The sequence below is a fragment of the Dermacentor albipictus genome, chromosome 1, assembly GCF_038994185.2.
Source record: "Dermacentor albipictus isolate Rhodes 1998 colony chromosome 1, USDA_Dalb.pri_finalv2, whole genome shotgun sequence".
In the NCBI taxonomy this organism is placed as follows: domain Eukaryota; kingdom Metazoa; phylum Arthropoda; class Arachnida; order Ixodida; family Ixodidae; genus Dermacentor; species Dermacentor albipictus.
In genome coordinates, this window is record NC_091821.1 from 281,866,924 (window position 1) to 281,887,244 (window position 20,321).

The 20,321-nt window shown below is 45.1% G+C and overlaps 1 protein-coding gene across 4 annotated transcripts in view; it reads left to right on the forward strand.

Annotated features, from left to right (window-relative positions):
* Window positions 1-20,321, forward strand: part of Vps8 (vacuolar protein sorting 8) — a 962,017-nt gene that overhangs the window by 665,130 nt on the left and 276,566 nt on the right. For all 4 annotated transcript variants that reach the window (XM_070531351.1, XM_070531354.1, XM_070531353.1 and 1 more), the window contains one exon: window positions 9,457-9,555. In XM_070531351.1, coding sequence (XP_070387452.1) covers window positions 9,457-9,555 — 99 coding nt within the window. The remainder of the gene's footprint in view (window positions 1-9,456; window positions 9,556-20,321) is intronic.

The window sequence follows — 20,321 nt, forward strand, 5'->3', positions numbered from 1 at the left end:
CTGGCTGCCAAAGTCCATACCAAAAGAGGCGAAACCAGTCTACACCATTCGGGAAGAATTTTCTGTTGTCGATAACCTGCTACTGCGTGGACAGCGCCTCGTTGTTCCGTCTTCCCTCACGCCTCAGATCATCGGCATCGCGCACGAGACACAGCCTGGTATCATGCGCATAAAGGCGTGACTGCGTGAACAGTTCTGGTGGTCACGAATGGATAAGCTAGTAAAAACGGCAGTAAAAAACTGCCTCATCTGCCTGGAGACAGATAAGTCCGCCAAAACATCACCAGCACCGTTCCAACCTGTTGAATGGCCTGAGTGACCGTGGCAGAAGCTTGGCCTAGATATTGTTGGTCCTTTGGAGCATGCAGCTCACACCAACAGATTTGCTGTAACGCTTGTTGACTACCATTCTAAATGGCCAGAGGTATATTTTTGCAGCGAAGAGTCCATGAGCACCGTGAAAGACTTTTTAACAAGTGTTTTTGCCTGTCAAGGTTACCCAGAAGAGATCGTTTGTGACAGTGGACATCAGTTCACTTGCGTGAATTCATCACTTTCCTGCAAAACAGAGGCATCAGTCTTTCACATTCTTCGGTATACTACCCCCAAGCCAATGGGCAAATAGAACGTTTCAATCGCACATTGAAAAACTTCATTCAAGTATCACTCCTCGAAAGATAACCACTCCGGCAAGCTGTCACAGAATACCTTGCAATTTACCGCTGTACTCCGCACGCCACCACCGGTGTCGCCCCAGCAGTCCTGCTGCATGGTAGAATGCCCCAAACCAGGCTGGATGTCGTGGGTTTTTCAGCACCAGCATTTGCGGAAGACCCAGCCAAGGAGTCGGCGCAATTTCGTCAAAGGGTTTGGTGTCAACAGCAGAGCAGCAAGCACTACACGGACAAAAGGAGAGCCGCCAAGAAGACGAAAATAGCCATAGGCGATTTTGTCCTCATCAAAAAACAGTCTGTTTGTTTCAAGGGAGACTGCACCTTTTCTTCACCAACTGAGGTGATCAAGAGGAGGGGACCAGCCTCTTTCCGACTTGGAGACGGCCGTACGTGGAATGCCTCCAAGCTTTCCAGGGTTTCGGAGAGGGGCACCTGGGAACCAGGCCAACCTGCCACGCCGCAGCCGCGGTCTCCTGATGTGCTGCAGCCTGCCACGCCAAAGCTTCTTGATTCGCTGCAACCTGCCACACCACAGCCGCGGTGTCCTGATGCGCTGCAACCTGCCATGCCGCAGCCGCGGTCTCCCGATGTGCTGCAGCCTGTCGTGCTATAGCTGCCTCCTTCCAGGACGCAGGCGCGGTCTCCTGGCATACCGCAGCAGCGGTCTACGAGCCCGTCGCCAGTGCGACGTTCAAGGCGACCGACCCGAGAGCGCCGGCCACCGGCCTGGCTCCAAGACTATCAGACCAACTAGGTGGTCTGACATTGTGTACATAGTTTGTAAATATGTGTAAATAAGTACAGTGTTCATTCCTTGGGGTTTTCCTTACGAATACTTACTAACAACTAATCACTAAAAATAAGGGAGGGAGTATGTTCTATTTAGTTTCATTATTCATTTTAAGTTCTTTATTCCTCAGGGGGCGCTTCTGTTCTTCATTATATATATTGGTAGTATATGTTAAATAAACGGCTTTTTACATCGGGACAGCTGGAGCCTGACTTCACCTTCGGTCAATACCACACTGATGACACACCGATGCTAAGTCGAGTTTCAAAAAATATGACTCATCATTTAACATTTGGAGTTGTTCTTCCACATGAGGTTGTGGGTAACTGTCCATGACAATGGCCTTGTTCGGTTTCCGGAGGTCGACACAGAGCCGGATGGCCCTGTCCTTGTTGCGAACCACCACGAGTGGTGACACCAACTCAGATGCTGACACCCGCTCGATGACGTCATTGTCCTTGAGTCGGCATAGCTCATTGGCGACCTGCTGCCGAAGAGCCAGGGGTAGCCGCCACAGCTTGGCAGACACCAGCACAATGCCCTGCCGCAGCTTGATCTGGTGGACATAGTGCTTAACAAGCCCAGCTCGCCATCGAAGAGATGTTCGTACCCCAAAGGTACACCTGCAGGAAGCTGTGAAGATAAATGTGTTGCCAATCGACACATTCAAGTGGTGTTGTCGATCTGAAGCCCAAGTTGCTGGATAGCATTGAGGCCCAAAAGTGAAGACCCATGATGAGTTGCATAGAATGTGATGTTGGCTTGTTTTCCCTGGCGTTGAACATCCATTTGAAAACAGCCAAGTATCGTGGTGCGTCATTTGGAGAAGTTCTGTAGTTGGACCGAAGTAATTTTCCCAATTTGATATTTAAAATTTTTGAAGTCCTCCTTTGTCATTAGTGAGACGGTCGCTCCCGTATCCGCTAGAAGCTGCATGTGTATGTCTTGACCAACAACCACAGAAACACTTAAGTCCCTCGTGCTTGGAAGTGAAGTATTCACGGAAAGAACCAATGCCATTTGGGCATTTTCCACTTGCACTGAAGTACCATTTTGAAAGGGTGATGCGCCTCGTTTCTTCCGACAAACGGTAGCCAGGTGTCCCTTGATGCGGCAGAAGTTTCAAGTTTTGTTCCTGGCTGGACAATTTCTTGAAGACGCGAAGTGCCCCAAGCTTCCGCATCAGTAACATGGACCAATTTAATCCATAGAACATGAACGATTTTCATTCGACCGATTGTCCCTGGTTTGAACGCCGTCTTGCTGATGCATCAGGCAAGTGTATGAGCACGCGCAGCCATCTTTAGTATGCCATCCCATCCTGCCGGGTGGGAGGCCTTGGCCATTCTGACCTGAACACCGTGCCACCGAACTGCCACCTTGCGCCACTCCAACACTCTGAACACTCTTGCCGTTGCCACATGCTTGGCGCTGGATGCCCTCAGCGTCGCCGCATGCATGGCACTGGATGCTCGCAGTGTCGCCAAACGCTTGCTTGGCTTTCTGCGTCATTTCCAATTCTTGGCCGATTTCTTTGGCTTTATCCAAGGACAAATCTTTGCCATAAGACAACAACTTGCTTCGAACATGTGGGTTGGCGATTCCATAAATTATTTGATCTCCAATCTGGTTGTCGTACGTTGCACCGAATTTGCAAGCGAGGGATTTCTCCTTGAAGGCCGTGATGTATTCCATGAAAGTCTCACCTGGCAGCTGCTTTCGGCTTGTGAACAGATGTCTCTCCGCCAGGATATTTGTAGTTTTTGAGAATAGCCGGTCCAAGAGTTTCAGTAGCTTCTTGTACTCGTTCGTCATGGCCGTTGCGTCTGTAGTCAACATACTGGGTGTCTGGGCCACATTTCGTCCTTCTGTCGCAGCTGTAGTTCTCGCTTGTGCCTGAGCCGGTTCCTCTTCTGCGAAGTATTTCTATTGGCCTTCCCTGTCCAAGACACTGATGAGCGCCGATGCTCTACGCTCGTCCTCCCATCCGCTACTGCCAGCCGCCTTCAGGTGTACTTGGAAATTTTTTTTTTTTTTTCATCTTCAGGTGTACTTGGAATTTTTTTTCAGGAATCGGAGACGTGCCAGGTAATTGGAGGAACAGAGGAAAGTTTGAAAAAGAGAGATGCCATTCTGTAACGTCGCAAGCAGAAATAGGGCTGGGGAAGCGGAAGGAAGAAAGGCAATATGGTGTTGCCGCAGATGGCTGTAGACGAATAAAGCAGGCCTAGGCCGACAGCAGCTGAGGCATTCAGAGAAGCTGAAGAGTCATGTGAGGAAGCAGTAGAGAATTGACGTAGATAAGTAATGTTGCCCACTTACGGCATTTGAGGCACGGCATATTCTTCTACGTCTTCATCGCTACCCTGTAGCATCGCACCCGAAGCCAGCTGATGGAGGGGCCTAGTGTTTGGAAAGACGACTTAGTGAGGTTGGCGGTAACGCTTCTTCCGGGTGAGAGGGTCTGGCCAATGTGGCGTTTATTTGACTTATATAGCATTTCAAGGACAGGTTGCATCATGCCATTGGCTGTTACACAAGTGGCATGATCACACCTGATTGGCCTGATGACTTCATAGAAAAGCACAGACATGGAGGTCGCAGCTCCATCATGTGAAAATTGAAGATAACAATGGTAGCGAGTGCTACTTATGACACCAGAGGACAGCACGGCACAACAACGCCTTGGCAGTGGCAGCTCATGGAGTGGGACACAACGTGCCAGAGGCACATATTAGATTGCATTTCCTAGGATTTCAATCTTAGTACTCTTGCACAGAGTTTTACGCAGATGCTTGTAAGTCGCATGTCTGGATATCTTATGCAGCCGTCAGCCCATCCTTCTTGGAATCTGATGTCCTGCACCTGCAAACAAGTATCTTTACGGCTGAGGCCTATGCACTATTGTTGGCTGTAAAGCATGTAAGAAAATCAATGCTTCAAAAAACTATATTTACAGACTCCTGAAGTGTTGTAAAAGCCTTGAAGTTACTCTGTAAACACAAATGTCCTGTACTCATTGAGCTCAGTTCCTCTCCATGTAGAGCATATACAAGGTGTAACACAAAAGAAACGAGACAGTCTGTAGCTTGAAAAAAGAGTGTAGTTGGCAACAACTGTTTTGCTGATGTCATCGCACACACCTCCTCTATTCATGCGGCCAGTTTCGACGGAACCGATCACGCCAGTTGGGAGTGCTGCGTCACTGAGTGAACACGTGCATGCTACCTGAAAAATGTCTCATGTAAAAACCGAACAGCGAATCAACATCGTTTCTTGTTAAATTTAAGAAATCAGCCACAAGAACATTTCAAATGTTAACCGAGGCTTATGAAGATGAAACTTTGTCTCATGCACGTGTGTTTGAATGGCGTAAGCTGTTTTCAGGGGGAAGGGACAGTGTGGAAGATGATGAATGTGCTGGGCGCCCAAGGTCAGTGATTACAGACTAAAACATTGCCAAAGTTCGTGATGTGATCCGTGGTGACCGAAGATTAAATGTTTGTGCAGTGGCAGAGTTGGTTAACTTGGATAGGGAAGCTGTTTGATGCATTTTAACGGACGAATTACACATTGAGGTTTGTGCGAAGGTTGTTCCATAAGTTCTGTCCGATGGCCAAAAACAGTGCCGTAAAGACGTGTGTGTGGACATGTCAGAACGCATTGCAAACGAACCAAATTTGTTGGAACCTGTTGTAACATGTGATGAGACATGTATTTTTACCTATGACCCAGAAAGTAAGCGCCAGTCAATGCAGTGGAAGTCTCCAAGATCCCCAAGACCCAAAAAAGCACGCATGTCAAAATCAAAATTCAAGGCAATGTTAATTGTCTTCTTCGACACTAATGGAATTGTAATGATTGAGTTGGTTCCCAGTGGTCAGGCTGTTAATCAACACTACTACATTGAAGTAATAAAAAGTCTTTGTGAAAAAAATTAGGAAAAAAGGTCACAGTTGTGGAATGATGGATGGCTGTTGCACCAGGACAATGAACCTGCTCACACGGCCCTATCTGTCAAGCAGTTTCTGACCAGAAAAAACATTACTGTGATGGGGCATCCTCCTTATTCACCTGATTTGGCTCCATGCAACTTTTTTTTATTTCCTAAAGTTAAATCTTGCTTAAAGGGAACCCATTTTACCTCAGTTGAAGAGGTTCAGCCAAAAGCGGAGAATCTCCTGAAGGGCCTTCCAAAAACCTAGTTCCAGAACTGTTACCAGCAATGGCAGCACCGAATGAAGAAGTGTGTGAATGCTGAAGGGGATTACTTTGAAGGTGATAATGTCACAGAGAACTGATTCTGCAAGTACAATGATTTATTGGACCAGTCTCGTTTTTTTTTTCTTTTTTTGGTCACACCTCGTATAACTAACCAGCATGTTATTATATGGTGGGTGCCTGGTTGGAGAGGCATTGATGGTAATGTGCTAGAAGACCAAATGGCCACATCAGTTACATCACACGCTATTAATCTTACAGCTGCTGTTTCTGTAACAGATTCTGAAGCCTTTCCTATGAAAGAAACTGCGAAGCTACTGGCAACACTTGTAGGACGCTGAAAGAAATAATCAGCTTTACTTGATTAAGCCACGATTAGGTTTCTGGCCTTCCACAACGAAAATGCGATGAACTAATTTCCTGCTCTGTCAACTCAGAATAAGACACACATATGGCACCCACAGTTTTTTGCTGACTTATGATAAACCACAAATGTGTGGTAGATGGGGTGAGAGGTTGACCGTCCTCCACATTCTCCTGGAGTGTCGGGAAGCCAAAACAGAAAGAAAATTTTTTTTCTAGCCTACTGCTATCATGTCCTTCTCCATCCCGTTATGTTTTTAGGTGCAGAACCGTTTTTTAACACCCATGCAGTTCTAAAGTTCTTGAATGATGTCGTGTTGCATGTAATTAGCCCAAGAAATTCATAGCACCCCTTCTCTCCAGAGGACGCTGCTGCGATAGTGTTTAGTATAGCAGATGCCTCCAGGTCCTTGTGTTTAAAGGGTTCTGTTTAGGCAGTAGGGCTTCATGCCAATTTTTGCATCTGACATATTTTGTATATAGTATCATTTATTCACAATGCATTTTTCATCTTCAAAGTACGTGTCATTAGTCATTGCCATTATCTTATTACATGTAGATTTTACGCACTTTACAGCGACTATGTTTTAGACCCTTTTACAGCCCCATCACACTCACCTCTTGTAATTCAATGCTCCACTTCGAACTGTTTAACACTGTTCTGGTGCACTTTGGCCATATTTGGCCCTTTTGCCACAAAACTTGTGGCAAGAAGACACAACAAAAAATTGCAATAGAAAAGCCAATTGCTTTAGTATTTTCTTCAGAAGCTAAGTATTCCTTTTTTTTCTGTGTTGTGGTCTTGCCCAGACAAATGAGTTTATTTTATTTCCATTAACAAAGTTGTGTAAACGCCTCGCAAATTTTTTTACACTCAGAGGGCTGTATTTTCACCTTGTCTCAGTTGAAGGCTTTTCATGCGGAAACAAAGGCATGCACTGAAACAAATAACCTTGTTTCTGATATGTGGAGGGATTTTGTTACGTCATATAAAAATGTAATTGAAATTAAAAAATAGTCAGTGGGCTGTCCTTATCTGACACCTGCGCACACTCTGTCTCATGAGCCAGTGAACACTTGAGGTTGTGCACTTGAGCTTACATATTGCCAGCTTATGAGCTTTACCTGAAGGGTTGCTATCTGAATACACGAGAAGGGAGAAATTGTTCTGCTCCCCATCCACTGCACAATATGTGAGATTTTCAGGGAAATAAAGAAAATGTTAAAAATACACTTACTGTGGGAAGAAGATTTTTTATTAAAGCCGTTCACAACTCAACCTCAGTATCTCTAATTCTCTAAACTGCACCTAATAATAAATGTAATAAACTATTTAGCCCATGGCATCAATTGCCAGAAGTACTTGAAGCCTCCCACATATTATTCCCAAAGAAAGGATAATAGTAAGAAAATGAGACAAATAGGTGCTGCACCACAGAGTTCCAGTCATAATTTTTTCCACACACATTACATGAGGTGCACAATTTACCTTATACCTACTTACCTAATATGGTTGTCATTGGCCATCTTACTGAAGTGACGTGTGAAACGCAGTCATATTGCAAATGTGGTAACCTATGCACACTCCACCTCTTGTGTCTTTTTGGCGCACACTAACTGACACGTGTAGTATCTGTGTTACTGACACTGATTTTTGTTTTATTTTTATAGTTTTCATTGTAGCCTTTTTTTTAAATCTTGTAATGAACCTTCACGACAATAATGCCCTCTTGGTACATGTTAATAAATAAATAAGTATACCACTCTGAAATATGCCACTAATTTATGACTTTTACAAAGCTTTTATAGACATAACAAATTCATGTATATAATATCACGCAGTGGAGGTGCTCTAGCAGTTCACAGATGTGCGATGTAGTTTTTAGCACAGAGTTATGGATTAGTAAGCATTGGGCTTTAATGTTTGAGCATACTGATTTTCATTCAAAGTGCTGCTTTCTACAGTCAGAAAAATCCAACTTTAAATGCATACTGATTGAATTGGTCCAGCCTTTTGCATATTCTTCTAGTGAAGCTTCCTCCAATGGTCTTTTGCCAGAGGTCTTTCAATAGTCGTGTCAGCCACGGTTGGACAAACATGAAATGTGTTCCTCTTGTCTTCTGCCCTGAGTCAGTCAACCAAAAACAGGTACTATAAATGCATAGTGACTGAGCTTTGTATTTTTAGTTTCAGTGGATTCTGTGTGTTTTCTGAGGTTTCCTGGGGTTTACTTGCGGCATGAATAAAGAAATGCCTGGGCAAGGCAAAATAGCCCTGAAATGTTGTCGCAGACGGCCCTACCATGCAGTGAAAATTCCATAAACGATCCTGCATGGGAGGTAATTGTTCTACAGTTGGCAACACTGTTGCTAAGGCCCTGATCATTTGATAACTCGCGGGGCAGCTCACTATTATTCGAAGCTAGGATGGGGGTTTTAAGAACGAAAACATACAGGGCTAAATTTGAAGACGTGGACCTTTTACGCACAGGTTGCGGAGCCGAAATTGAGACCACAGAGCATATAGTGCTGAGATGCACAGACCTTCGTTCGACTCTGGCTGAGGGAACAGTGACAGATATGGAAGGAGCATTAGGTTTTCCCGGGGAACGAGGGCAAATAGACGAGAAAAGAGTGGCAGTAACGGAGGGGAGGCTAGAGGATTGGTGGAGGAAGTCAAGGGAGAGATAATACCATAAATCGGCGAGCTAATGTTTTCTATACTATTTTAGATATTTATTTTGTGGGGAGGAAGGGAGTGAAAACTAGTTAAAGGGGAAGGGGATATAAAGAAAAAAATAGGAGAGGGAGCAAAAAAAGAGTGGCAGTAACGAAGGGGAGGCTAGAGGATTGGTGGAGGAAGTCAAAGGAGAGATAATACCATAAATCAAGAGCTAATGTTTTCTATACTATTTTAAATATTTATTTGGGGGGAGGAAGGGAGTGAAAACTAGTTAAAGGGGAAGGGGATATAAAGAAAAAAATAGGAGGGGGAGCTAAAGGCTAGGTGGCGCCAGCCGCCACCCATTACAAAGGGTGTAGCCGCCATTCATCCATCCATCCATCATCCAGCGTCTTGCCAAGCTTGAAAAAATGCTAAATTTTTTTAGACAGTTGAGTTTCAGAAAGGATTAAAGCAGAAGGAGCAAAAACTTGCAACTGGTGTTGGCAGTTCCCTTCTTGTCAAGTACCACAACGTGTACAGGAACACAGGGCAGATATTTTATGTGCATTCTTGTCATTGCAAGTGCAGCTGAGTAACCTAATGATAATTGTCTCAGTGTACGCACTGTTTCCAACTTGTGCAAAATCTTCACTCTGGCACAGCCAGTGTAATGCACTATTCTGGGGACCCATGGCAACATACTCTGGCATGCACAAAGTAACAAATGGACAAAACTTGTGCAGCTGCAGAGCTTCGAATACGCCCGGCGCATCCTTGCCAGCCCTGATGTGAGTGAGCAGGAGAAGTCACTTCTCCAAGACCAGCTCCTCAGCAGCCTCGAGGTGAGTCTGATGTTTTCTTGTGTGCTTCTTGTAGCTACTGTGCTTCCACATGATGCAGAGAGTTTTGTTTGTAATGTCTAACAGATGCTTTGAGCAGCCAGCATGCCCCAACTTGCATGTAACAGGGTGTCTACCAACCGGGAAAACCGGGAATTCTCAGGGATTTTGAGTTGTCTGGAAAAACTCGGGGAACTGTGCCTCTATCAGGGAAAATTAGCTGTAATTTTATTGAAAAGGTCGAAAGTCGCGGTAATGTTGGCTCGAGTAACAGACAGGAATCATAATGAATCGCCTTTGACGCCCTGTCGTCGGCTGGAGGAGTTGCCAGTGTAGAGTCAACGACCAACTTCCCGGATTCCCGATAATTTGGACGGCTTCACGGCACCACCATGTACCCCATACGGTCAATGTATCAGAACGTCTGAAATTTCGGACACAAGAACTCTTCGCTGTCCAATTTTCCGGACGTTTTGCCATGACTGCAGGTCCGAAACGGCAGTAATCAAGCCACCACCGCTGCCATTTTGATTACCTCGCCGCCTCGAACCGGCGCTCTAACACGCAGATCCACTGGCAGCCATAGCCACCACTGTGGCAACCCTAGACCTAGCTGCTTCGACGTTCGCTATCAAGCTCCTTGCCGTTGGGTGCTGTGTTTTTTATTGAAATAATTCGCTGCTGTCAGCAATGGCATGGACTCCGCTTATGTGGTCCTCCCGATTGACTGAGAAGCTTGGAAAGCACGGTGCATTGCATAATGGCGGTTCCCGAAATTCAGCTTCACCTTTGTACAGAAATGTTACTTGATGAACCACACACAAAAGTATTGCAGTGAAGCATAACACACATGGGAAGGGGCTATTGCCACGGGTCACAGTATGTATTGCTTAATATACACGCATGCACCCGGTATTGCCTGTCACAGTACGAGCACCAATATGCCTAATACGTGTACTGACAGGTCTTCAAGCATTTTCAAATGTGCTTGTGGTGGTTTGAGCCCCTAAGAGCAGTAAATGACATGCATTTATTTTTTCCAACTGGCCGATTTTTCGAACGTTTTCGCGGCCCCTGTATATAGGAAGTTTGAAAAATCGGCCGTGGGCTGTGCAACTGACCAAGAACATCATTTAAATGGTCAGTGGAGCGAACGAGTGCCGGAAGGAGGACAAGAACAGAAAGGACCTACGCATTCAGGAAGTAACGGAAAAGGAAGTGTGCTGCTGCCGTTTGAAGAAGTTTGAGCTCAAAAAACGAAGTGTTGGCTGATGCTGGGATGCAGGTGTCCCTCATACAAACAAAAATAAGCTCTTTAAAGCAATGAAACACAACACTGAGGTGTTGTGTGTGTGCTGAAAGTATACCTCAACTGTCCTGACATATATGTCAGGACAGTTGAGGTTACCTTACGAGCTGTTGAGAGAGAATCTCAATTGTGACAAAGTTCGGGCCTCATACCACTGAGCTTGCTATCAGTTGATAGAAATAGTTCATATTCGAAAATATTTGCTTCTGTATGCATCTCCTTTTTATTCGTATTTGAGAATGCCCAACTCCATTTGCAATTTTTTTCGAAGACATTTTATTTCCTGTGTATATTACTAACCCCCTCCCCCCCTTCTATTATAATTTTCAATAACATATAAACACTACTTATTAGTATTCAAATTGGATTAGGTCATTTTTAAAAAAATTTTTTTCATATGCTTACTAGAGAGTGACAGCATCGGGCGATATGGTTTCATGCCGTCTTGACATAAAACATAGTTCTTCATCACTCAGGGAATTTTGAAAAGACACTCAGGGAAAACCTGGAAAACTCAGGGAATTTGGAAATGTCAACTTGGTAGACACCCTGATGTAAAGCCTGCCCCCTAAGAGCAGAGGGCATATTTCTGACAACAGTGATGCGATAATGTCTTTCCACGATGGGGCACAGTGCAGTTTCACAATTTGTTGCTGCAGCAACGGTGAGGGTTTACTGGGTTGGCTTGGCCCACAGTCCTGAAGATCAGGCACATTATTTTTAGAACTTGAAATATAAAAGTGAAAGCCGTAAAAATTTTTCAGGACCTGCACTTACTAGATGACATCATCATCATTGTGCGGGTACCTAAGAGGTGCTACTCGTTTATTGACAGGGAGCGTGATGACATTAATATGCAGGTTGTAATCATCATCATCAGCCTATTTTATGTCTACTGCAGGGCGAAGGCCTCTCCCTGCGATCTCCAATTACCCATGTCCGGCGACAACCGATTCCAACTAGCGCCTGCGAATTTCTTAATTTCATCACCCCACCTAGTCTTCTCGACTGCACTTCCCTTCTCTTGGCACCCATTGTGTAACTCTAATGGTCCACTGGTTATCTAACCTATGCATTACCTGACCTGCCCAGCTCAATTTCTTTCTCTTAATGTCAGTTAGAATATCAGCTTTCCCTGTTTGCTCTCTGATCCACACCACTCTCTTCCTGTCTCTTAATGTTACGCCTAACATTCTTCATTCCATCGCTCTTTGGCCGGTCCTTAACTTGTTTTTGAGCTTCTTTGTCAGTCTCCAAGTTTCTGCCCCATATGTCAGTACCAAGTAGAATGCATTGATTGTGCACCTTTCTTTTTAATGATATATAATGGTAACCTTCCAGTCAGGATTTGACAATGTCTGCCGAATGCGCTCCAACCCATTTTTATTCTTCTGTAAATTTCCTTCTCATGATCGGGGTCCCCTGTGAGCAATTGACCTAGATAAACATACTCCTTCACAGACTCAAGAGGCTGACTGGCAATCCTGAACTCTTGTTCCCTTACCCGGCTATTGATCATTATTTTTGTCTTCTGCATATTAATGTTCAACCCCACTCTTATACTCTCCCTGTTAATGTCCTCAATCATGTGTTGTAACTCGTCCCCACTGTTGTCAAATAGGACAATGTCATCTGCAAACCGAAGGTTGCTGAGATATATGCCACTGATCTTCACTCCTAAGCCTTCTCAGTTTAATAGTTTGAATACTACTTCTTTCAGGCATGCAGTCAGTAAATAGCATTGGAGAGATTGTGTCTCCTTATCTGACCCCTTTCTTTGTAGGTATTGTCCTACTTTTCTTGTGGAGAATAAAGGTAGCTGTGGAATCTCTGTAGATACTTTCCTAGATATTTACGTAACCATCCTGTACTCCTTGATTACGTAATGCCTTTATGACTGCTTGTATCTCTACTGAATCAATTGCCTTTTCGTAATGTATGAAAGCCATATGGAGAGGTTGATTGTACTCCACGGATTTCTTGATTACCTGATTGATGACATGGATGTGATCCATTGTAGAGTATCTCTTCCTGAAACCTGCTTGTTCCCTTGGTTGACCAAAGTAAAATGTTGCTCTTATTCTATTGGAGACTATCTTGGTGAATATTTCATATAATACTAGAAGTAAGCTAATGGGCCTATAACTTTTCAATTCTTTAACGTCTCTCTTTTTGCGGATTAGTATAATGTTGGCATTCTTCCAGTTCTTTGGTACCCTTGAAGTTGATAGGCAGTTCGTATAAAGGATTGCTAGTTTTTCAAGCATTATGTCTCCATCTTCTGCCAACATTGACTGGTAGTCAATCTTCTCCTGCAGCTTTTCCCCGTTTCACGTCTTGCAAGGCCCTTTTAACTTCATTGCTAGTTATCGAATGAGCCTCTCTAACCTGTTCATTATTGCTTTGAATGGAGGTATGGGTGTTAAATGTTGCAAGGGTTAGTTTCCATTGGCAGCCTGTCTGGGTCCAGAGATTCTTAGCACCCTCTGCTGCATTACAGGTCTGACCGCCACCTTGGTCAGGCTGCTGGGTACTGAGGGCCGTTGGGTAATTGAGTGAGTCATTTGGGAGGGAGTTGCTGAATACTGCACCAGGGAGGCCAATTCCTGTTCTGGTGACGGAGTGTTTTGTTGAAGCTTAGTGGGTCTTCATAATTTGGTTGTACCTGGATTAGTATAGCCCCACTTGCTCTCGGCGTTTTTGACGTGTCAGGTGCCACTCCAAGCCTGAAGATGTAGTGTACTCGACGAAGTGAGTTAGAGTTTCCCACCTTCAAAGAAAAAAAAGAAACCTTGAAATTTACAAAATAGTTGGGTTTTGCACGAAGCTTCGATGATGACCATTGGTGACAAGTATATTCCTTTACTGCACAATTTTTTGCTTCCTCAAAATATTATTCATGGAGTTGTAGGGAAGCATAACAGTACCTGTACTCCCATGGAAAGTTACTTTAGCGAATGTCTGTGGTCTCAATTTGCAGAAAAAGGGTATGTTGCATATTTGCAACAATGTGCAAATAAAGGAGAAGTTGAAAGTAAAAGATAGATTTAGTGCGATTCATACTCAGATGCTTATTTGCACGAGACAATCATTGGTGCACCTATGATTTAGTGTGGAACAAAGAGAAGCACTTGTACATGCTTGTGCAGCACAGGTGGTTCCCACACTTCGTGCAGTACGTCCTGCAGATTCCCGTCCAGTCAGGAAACAATGTAGTGTTTTCAGGTTATTGTCAAAATATACAACATCGAAGCACAGACGTAAAGCTGTGCCCGTGACGACGTGACACGGCAACGTGCGGAGGCACAGCGTACTTTTGAAAGAAAAAAGGAAATTCGACCAGAGAACATCTTGTCCACATATTGAATCGAAACGGACTTACACTCGTGGCTTTCGTGACTAATTGAATAGTCACTGCCTTCACTATCAGGAGGAATTGCTGGGCCATACCAGCGTTTCAGAGCCATTTCACTATTCCGAAAAAAATAAACCATGTACACGTTGTTGCATTTGTGCAACATAGCAACGTTCTGTCGCCAGGAACAAACTATTCCGAAAAACAATGTTTTTTTGAACCTACAGAGTCAGAAGGATGTGGAGCATAGCGTAAGAATCTTTTTTGCGCTTTGTCTTATGGAGAAATACATTTACAATTTGTAAAACTTACCTATATCACTGCTAGTGGGCGCGCGCAGCCTCCGCCACGTTTGTTTTGGTAGAAGATGCGAAGAATTAGCACAGATTGCAGCACAAGGTGCCGCGTTTTACAGACCAAGGTTGCGGATATGCAACAACGTGTACAGGCAGCTCCAAACTGACTTTGCTCCGGTTTTTAACGCCGTTCATCAGAATGTTGCGTAAATGCAATAATAATAATATTTGGGGTTTTACGTGCCAAAACCACTTTCTGATTATGAGGCACGACCTTGTTGCGTAAATGCAACAAGGTGCAGTAAAGGGATATAGAACTTAACTGCAGGAGAGCAAATTTGTGGTTACAGTGCTTGTACTTATGACAAAAACTGCTTGCCAGCAGGCTGGTTGGGTCACATCATTCTTAAACAGGGCATGGAATGCAGCACCACGGATTGCAAAATTGTCAACTGAAGCGTACTTAAAAAAAAGAAAATGACCTGTTGTACATGCCAGCAAACGAAAAAGCAGCTATCGGGAAATATTCAAATTTTTGAATACAAATTGCATACTACTCACTCACTATTCGTACACGAAAAGGGACTATTCGGTATTTTGAAATATTCGAGACTATCCAAATATTTCGTAACAACCAACTGTTGAAGTCTGGTTACAGTTGAGGTCTTCGTCTGTTAAACAAAGTATCGCAAATTAATCAGAAGTGTGTCAACGACAAATGTTTTCGAAGCAATGCAGAAACAAAATGGGTAACATAAGTTTTCGTTTTGGTATCATGCTGGAAGCCTAAATGGCAATCTGTGGTCTCTCATTTAGTTTTCTTAGCAGTCTAGCGATGTAACAGGTTATCCTACAACCAGTGATGTTTCTCTTGCAATGGACCGTTTTTTACATGTACCTACGGCACATAAATCCTTCAGCAGCTTTTTTTCTTCTTTTCTTTCTCCACAACCTCTCCGATCTTTTTCTTGGCAGCCCTTTATTTTGCATATTTGGAAAACTAGTCATACAGCAGCCATTTTTCATTTTAGAGCTTGTTTGCAACCAGGCTCTTATGTTCAGAAGCTATTCATGCAGTTTTTGAATGGCAATTAGAAATCTTGTATTTGGAACTTAGCCTTTGTTCCCTGGAACTTATCCTTTGTCTCTGATAGCTGCCATTTTTGGACAGTCAATACAGGCGTGGGACCAAATTTTATCAAAATAAATATTCCAGCTGTAAATATATGCATCTGCACTTGACTATACAATATTCGATTCAATATAGATGCTTACCATTCGTATTCAATTCGTATTTAAAAATGTTGTTCCCTTGTCTACGAACAAGGCAACATATTCAAAGCAAGGGCTAATCAAAAATCAATAAATCATTGACACGTGTCATCAAGATTAGAGGGGGCTGCTGCTTCTCAATTGTATGCTATTTTGCAAACAATTTATTTATGAAATAACAATATGAAATGTGTCGGGATAAGGGGGAGGGAGATGCCAACAGCGCTTTGCATTGACACACCGAGTCCCATGGTCATCGCATTTCTGCCTAACAACCGTGATCCGGTACAAGCTCGAGGAAACAATACATGACATCCACGTGTACACTAGGAAAGCATTTATTATGATTGCAACTAATAATTCGACCAGGCCAGCTAGCTATAATTGACATCACTGAAGGTTCCCTCGAAGAGAATAATATGCTAGGTAAAGAAGGGCTTCCGGACTTACCAGCTGGTGATACAGGCCGCCGCTGCGATTACCAAGGCAAAAACGCAGTTGACTAACCACATGCGGGAAAATGGGAACGACGGCGGAGACTTCCATATTCGCCGCTTGCTGGTGACCAAAGAGACTCGGGCGCAGTCAGGTGGATCTCACGTGACGTACCAGGTGGCACTGATAGTGCTTGCGATTCCCGTATGCCACCCGCAAAAGGAAGGTTTCCCCTCTACCCAACCTGCTTAGCACGCATGGGACAATCATGGGACCCCCACTAGGGTAATTTTGGATGACTCCTGTAACTATATCAGAGCTATATATTCACTGGAAAAAAAAAGCATGGCATAATGTGATTGTAGAGGTCGCCACCTGTGGCCATAAGGTAGCGATACAATCTGAAAGAACCTTGTAATAAGGGGCTTCGGGGAGTGTGAATAAACATTGTTTCAGTTTCTGCCTTGCCGGGGGTCTGCCTCATCCCTCGGCTCCTGAGTTGAACATAGTGTCAGAAGTGGGATCCAGCTGTTAATGCTGACATGCCTGACACGGAACCCTCCCACGCCGAGACCACCGAACCACAAGTGCACATCATTTACACTGGCGCATCTGGTCTGCACCCACCGGAGAACTTCACATTTTCGAACCCAGGAGAATAGCCAACCTGGATTTCGACGTTCAAGGATTACGCTTTCGTGGCCCGCCTCCACAGTGCCAGCGACGAGGTCCAGGTACGGAGACTTCTTTACTGTATGGCACCGCAAGCCAGGACCATTCTTTCGTCCTTGAGGATGTCAACACCAGAGGCACTTTCTTTCACTGCCGTCAAAGAAAAGTTAGATTCGCACTTTGTGCATTCAGTAAATGAAATATACAAAAGGCATCATTTCCACCGCCACACTCAGCAGCCAAGTGAATCTGTGGATGACTTTTTTTCGGCATTATGCAACCTGGTAAAGCGCTGTAGCTATAACAGCCCACTCGTCGAGGACCGCCTTGTTTGCAACAGATTCGTCGTAGGCATACGTGATGAGAAACTGTCTGATCAATTGTGCCGGTGCACAAAATTTACCACTGAGGAAGCACTGTGCCAAGCCCGCATACACGAGGATGCAGAAAAAGAGCGGTTATCACGCGCTAGATTGACTATCGATAATGCTCTTGCTGAAACGCTAAATATTTACTCGGCTCGACGAAATGATACGCCCACCCCTTCACCACATTTCCGTGACCAGTTCGAGCACCCGGCTAGGTTATGTGGCTTTTGTGGACGACAGCGTCACTCTCGAAAAGACTGCCCAGCCAGAAAATCAGTTTGCCACTACTGTAGAAAGCAAGGACATTTTGCCGAAGTGTGCGGGAAGAACAGGAATGAGCTACTGGGTTCCATCGAACTTCACAATGTGCATTCACGAGGAGCAAGGTACATAGACATACTAGTGAATGGGCACCCAGCCAAGTTTAAGATAGACTCTGGTGCTGAGGTCTCTATTGGCTCACCATCTTTCCCAGGTCAACTGCGGTTGCTGGATGATGTTGAAGGGGAAGTTTTGGGCCCTGGTGAACAGAGCCTGCACGTTCTTGGTACCTTTAAAGCAACCTTACAGTGGGGTGATAGGTCCGCAGTGCAGACCTTGTACATGGTTGAACGTCAGCGTACTCACCTGCTTGGGCTCCCTGAAATTAAAGCCCTTGGTGGTGTTTACTTCCTGGATTCTGCCGAGTGCGCTCATTCCCCCACAGCCAGGATTTTCCAACGGTGGGGAAAATTTCGGCAAGCCGAATATCGCATTCGCGTTAAACCCAGCGCTCGCCCATTTCCCTTGAGCTCCCCAAGGTGGATTCCAATTCCTTTAAATGATATTGTCAAGAAAGAGCTAGACGACCTGGAGTTGCAGGACGTCATAAGGAAGGTAGAGACACCAACTGAATGGTGCTGCGGGCTTGTAGTCATGCCCAAATCCTTGGGCAGCTACAGAATCTGTGTCGATCTGACGAAGCTGAACAAAGTCATCGAAAGGGAGCGCTTCATCTTGCCGACAGTGGAACAGATCCTTGGCCAGTTGGGTGGAGTGCGAGTATTCTCCAAGTTGGATGCGTGGTCTAGTTTTCGTCAGGTGAAACTGAGAGCCGACAGCCAAGAATTCACGACATTTATAAGGCCGTTTGGCCGGTACTGTTACAAGAAGCTCCCTTTTGGATATAGCCACAGCACCAGAGTATTTCCAGCAGTTAATTTTGAGGGTTCTTGAGCGCTTGCCTGGGGCCGTGAACCTGATTGACGACATTCTAATCTTCAGCAAAGGTCGTCAAGAGCACTGCAGTCCTAGCTCGCTTTGAGGAGGAGGGTGTCACCCTTAACCAAAAGAAGTGGGCGTTTTGGATCAGCTCTGTCAAGTTCCTTGGAGTAGTGATTGGGGTGGACGGGTTCTTGCCAGACCCAGACAAGGTGAAGGCTGTCAAAGGTGTGCCGCCACCGACCGACGTCACCGGAGTACGACGATTGCTGGGAATTATCAATCACATTGCATGGTTTATACTTCACTTATTCGACATTACAGAGCCCATTCGTGCCCTCTAAACCAGAACAGCACGTGGACTTGAGGTCCCAGTCAACAAAAGGCCTTCTCACGCCTCAAGTTTCTGTTGAGCTCCGACATGTGCATGGCAAAATATGATTCTTGCTACCACACTGTAGTATCCGCGGATGCTAGTTCCTACGGTCTGGGAGCTGTACTGCTACAGGACCAGCCTTAAAGTACTTGACAGGCTGTAGTGTATGCTTCAAAGGTGCTTACTCCGACGGAAGCACGTTATAGTCAAACAGAAAAGAAAGGTCTCGCGGTGACTTGGGCCATTTCACGGTACAACGAGTTCCTTTTTCGCCTAAGCTTCGAGGTAGAGACAGATCACCTTCCTTTAGTCACCCTTTTGGTTAACAAGGACCTAGAACTCGTGCCACCTCGCATACAACGAATGTGGATGAAACTGATGCGATATCAGTACGTGGTGAAATATATGCCTGGAAAGCACTTAGCTATGGTGGACACTGTCACAAGCTGCCTCTGATTTGCCAGTTACTCGCATGGTAGATACCCTTGAGTTGTTTGTCAGTGAAGTGTTCAAGGAATTACCGCCTCTTGTAGCAAGACGGCTAGAAAATGTCCGCATACACCAAGCCCAAGATATAGTCTGCTCTGTAGTCATGACATATTGCATGAAAGGATGGCTAGAAAAAAATAACGTGGCTCTGCAGATTATTCCATTTTGGAAGGAGGGGGACAGATTGAGCATATACGACGGCATCCTTCTGCTGGACCGGCGACTTGTCATTCTGTCAGCCTTGTCCCAGGACATCCTCGCCCTCTTACACGAAGGGCATCAGGGAGTGCACTGCTGCCAAGAACAGGCCAGGAAGTCTGTTTGGTGGCCTAACTATAACATGCGTCTTGAGCATATGGTGACCCAATGTTCCATATGCGCTGAGACTCGAGTGCAGCATTCCGAGCCTGTGTTGTCCATGGTGACATGCGACAGACCATGGCAGCACCTTGGAATTGATCTGTTTCAACTTAGAAGGCACAATTATGTCCTGATTGTTGATTATTATTCCAGGTTTCCCTAAGTAGTCTCCGTGGGGTCCACCACGGCACAAGCAGTCATCTCGGCAATCAAGAGCTGTATGGCCCGTTTTTGCATACTGCACATAGTCCGGACCGACAACAGACCACAGTTTGTGTCCAACAAGTTCGCCGAGTTTGCAAGGTCATACGGGTTCCATCACAAGACCAGCAGCCTGAGGTACCCTCAGAGCAATGGAGAGGCACAGCGCATGGTGCGCACAGTGAAGGACTTGCTCTTCAAAAGTCCTGATCCTTACCTTGCCCTACTGTCGTACTGTGACATGCTCGGTCCCAACGGCATTTCCTTGGCTCAAGCCCTGATGGGAAGGAAATGACAAACCTGTCTCTCAAAACTACCGCAACAGCTGGTGCCGTCGTTACCATGCCACACGAGTTTCAAGGAAAAGGACGTATGGAACAAGGCACGGCAAGCGATGAACTGCAATCGCCGTCATGCTTCGATCCATTTGGCCCCT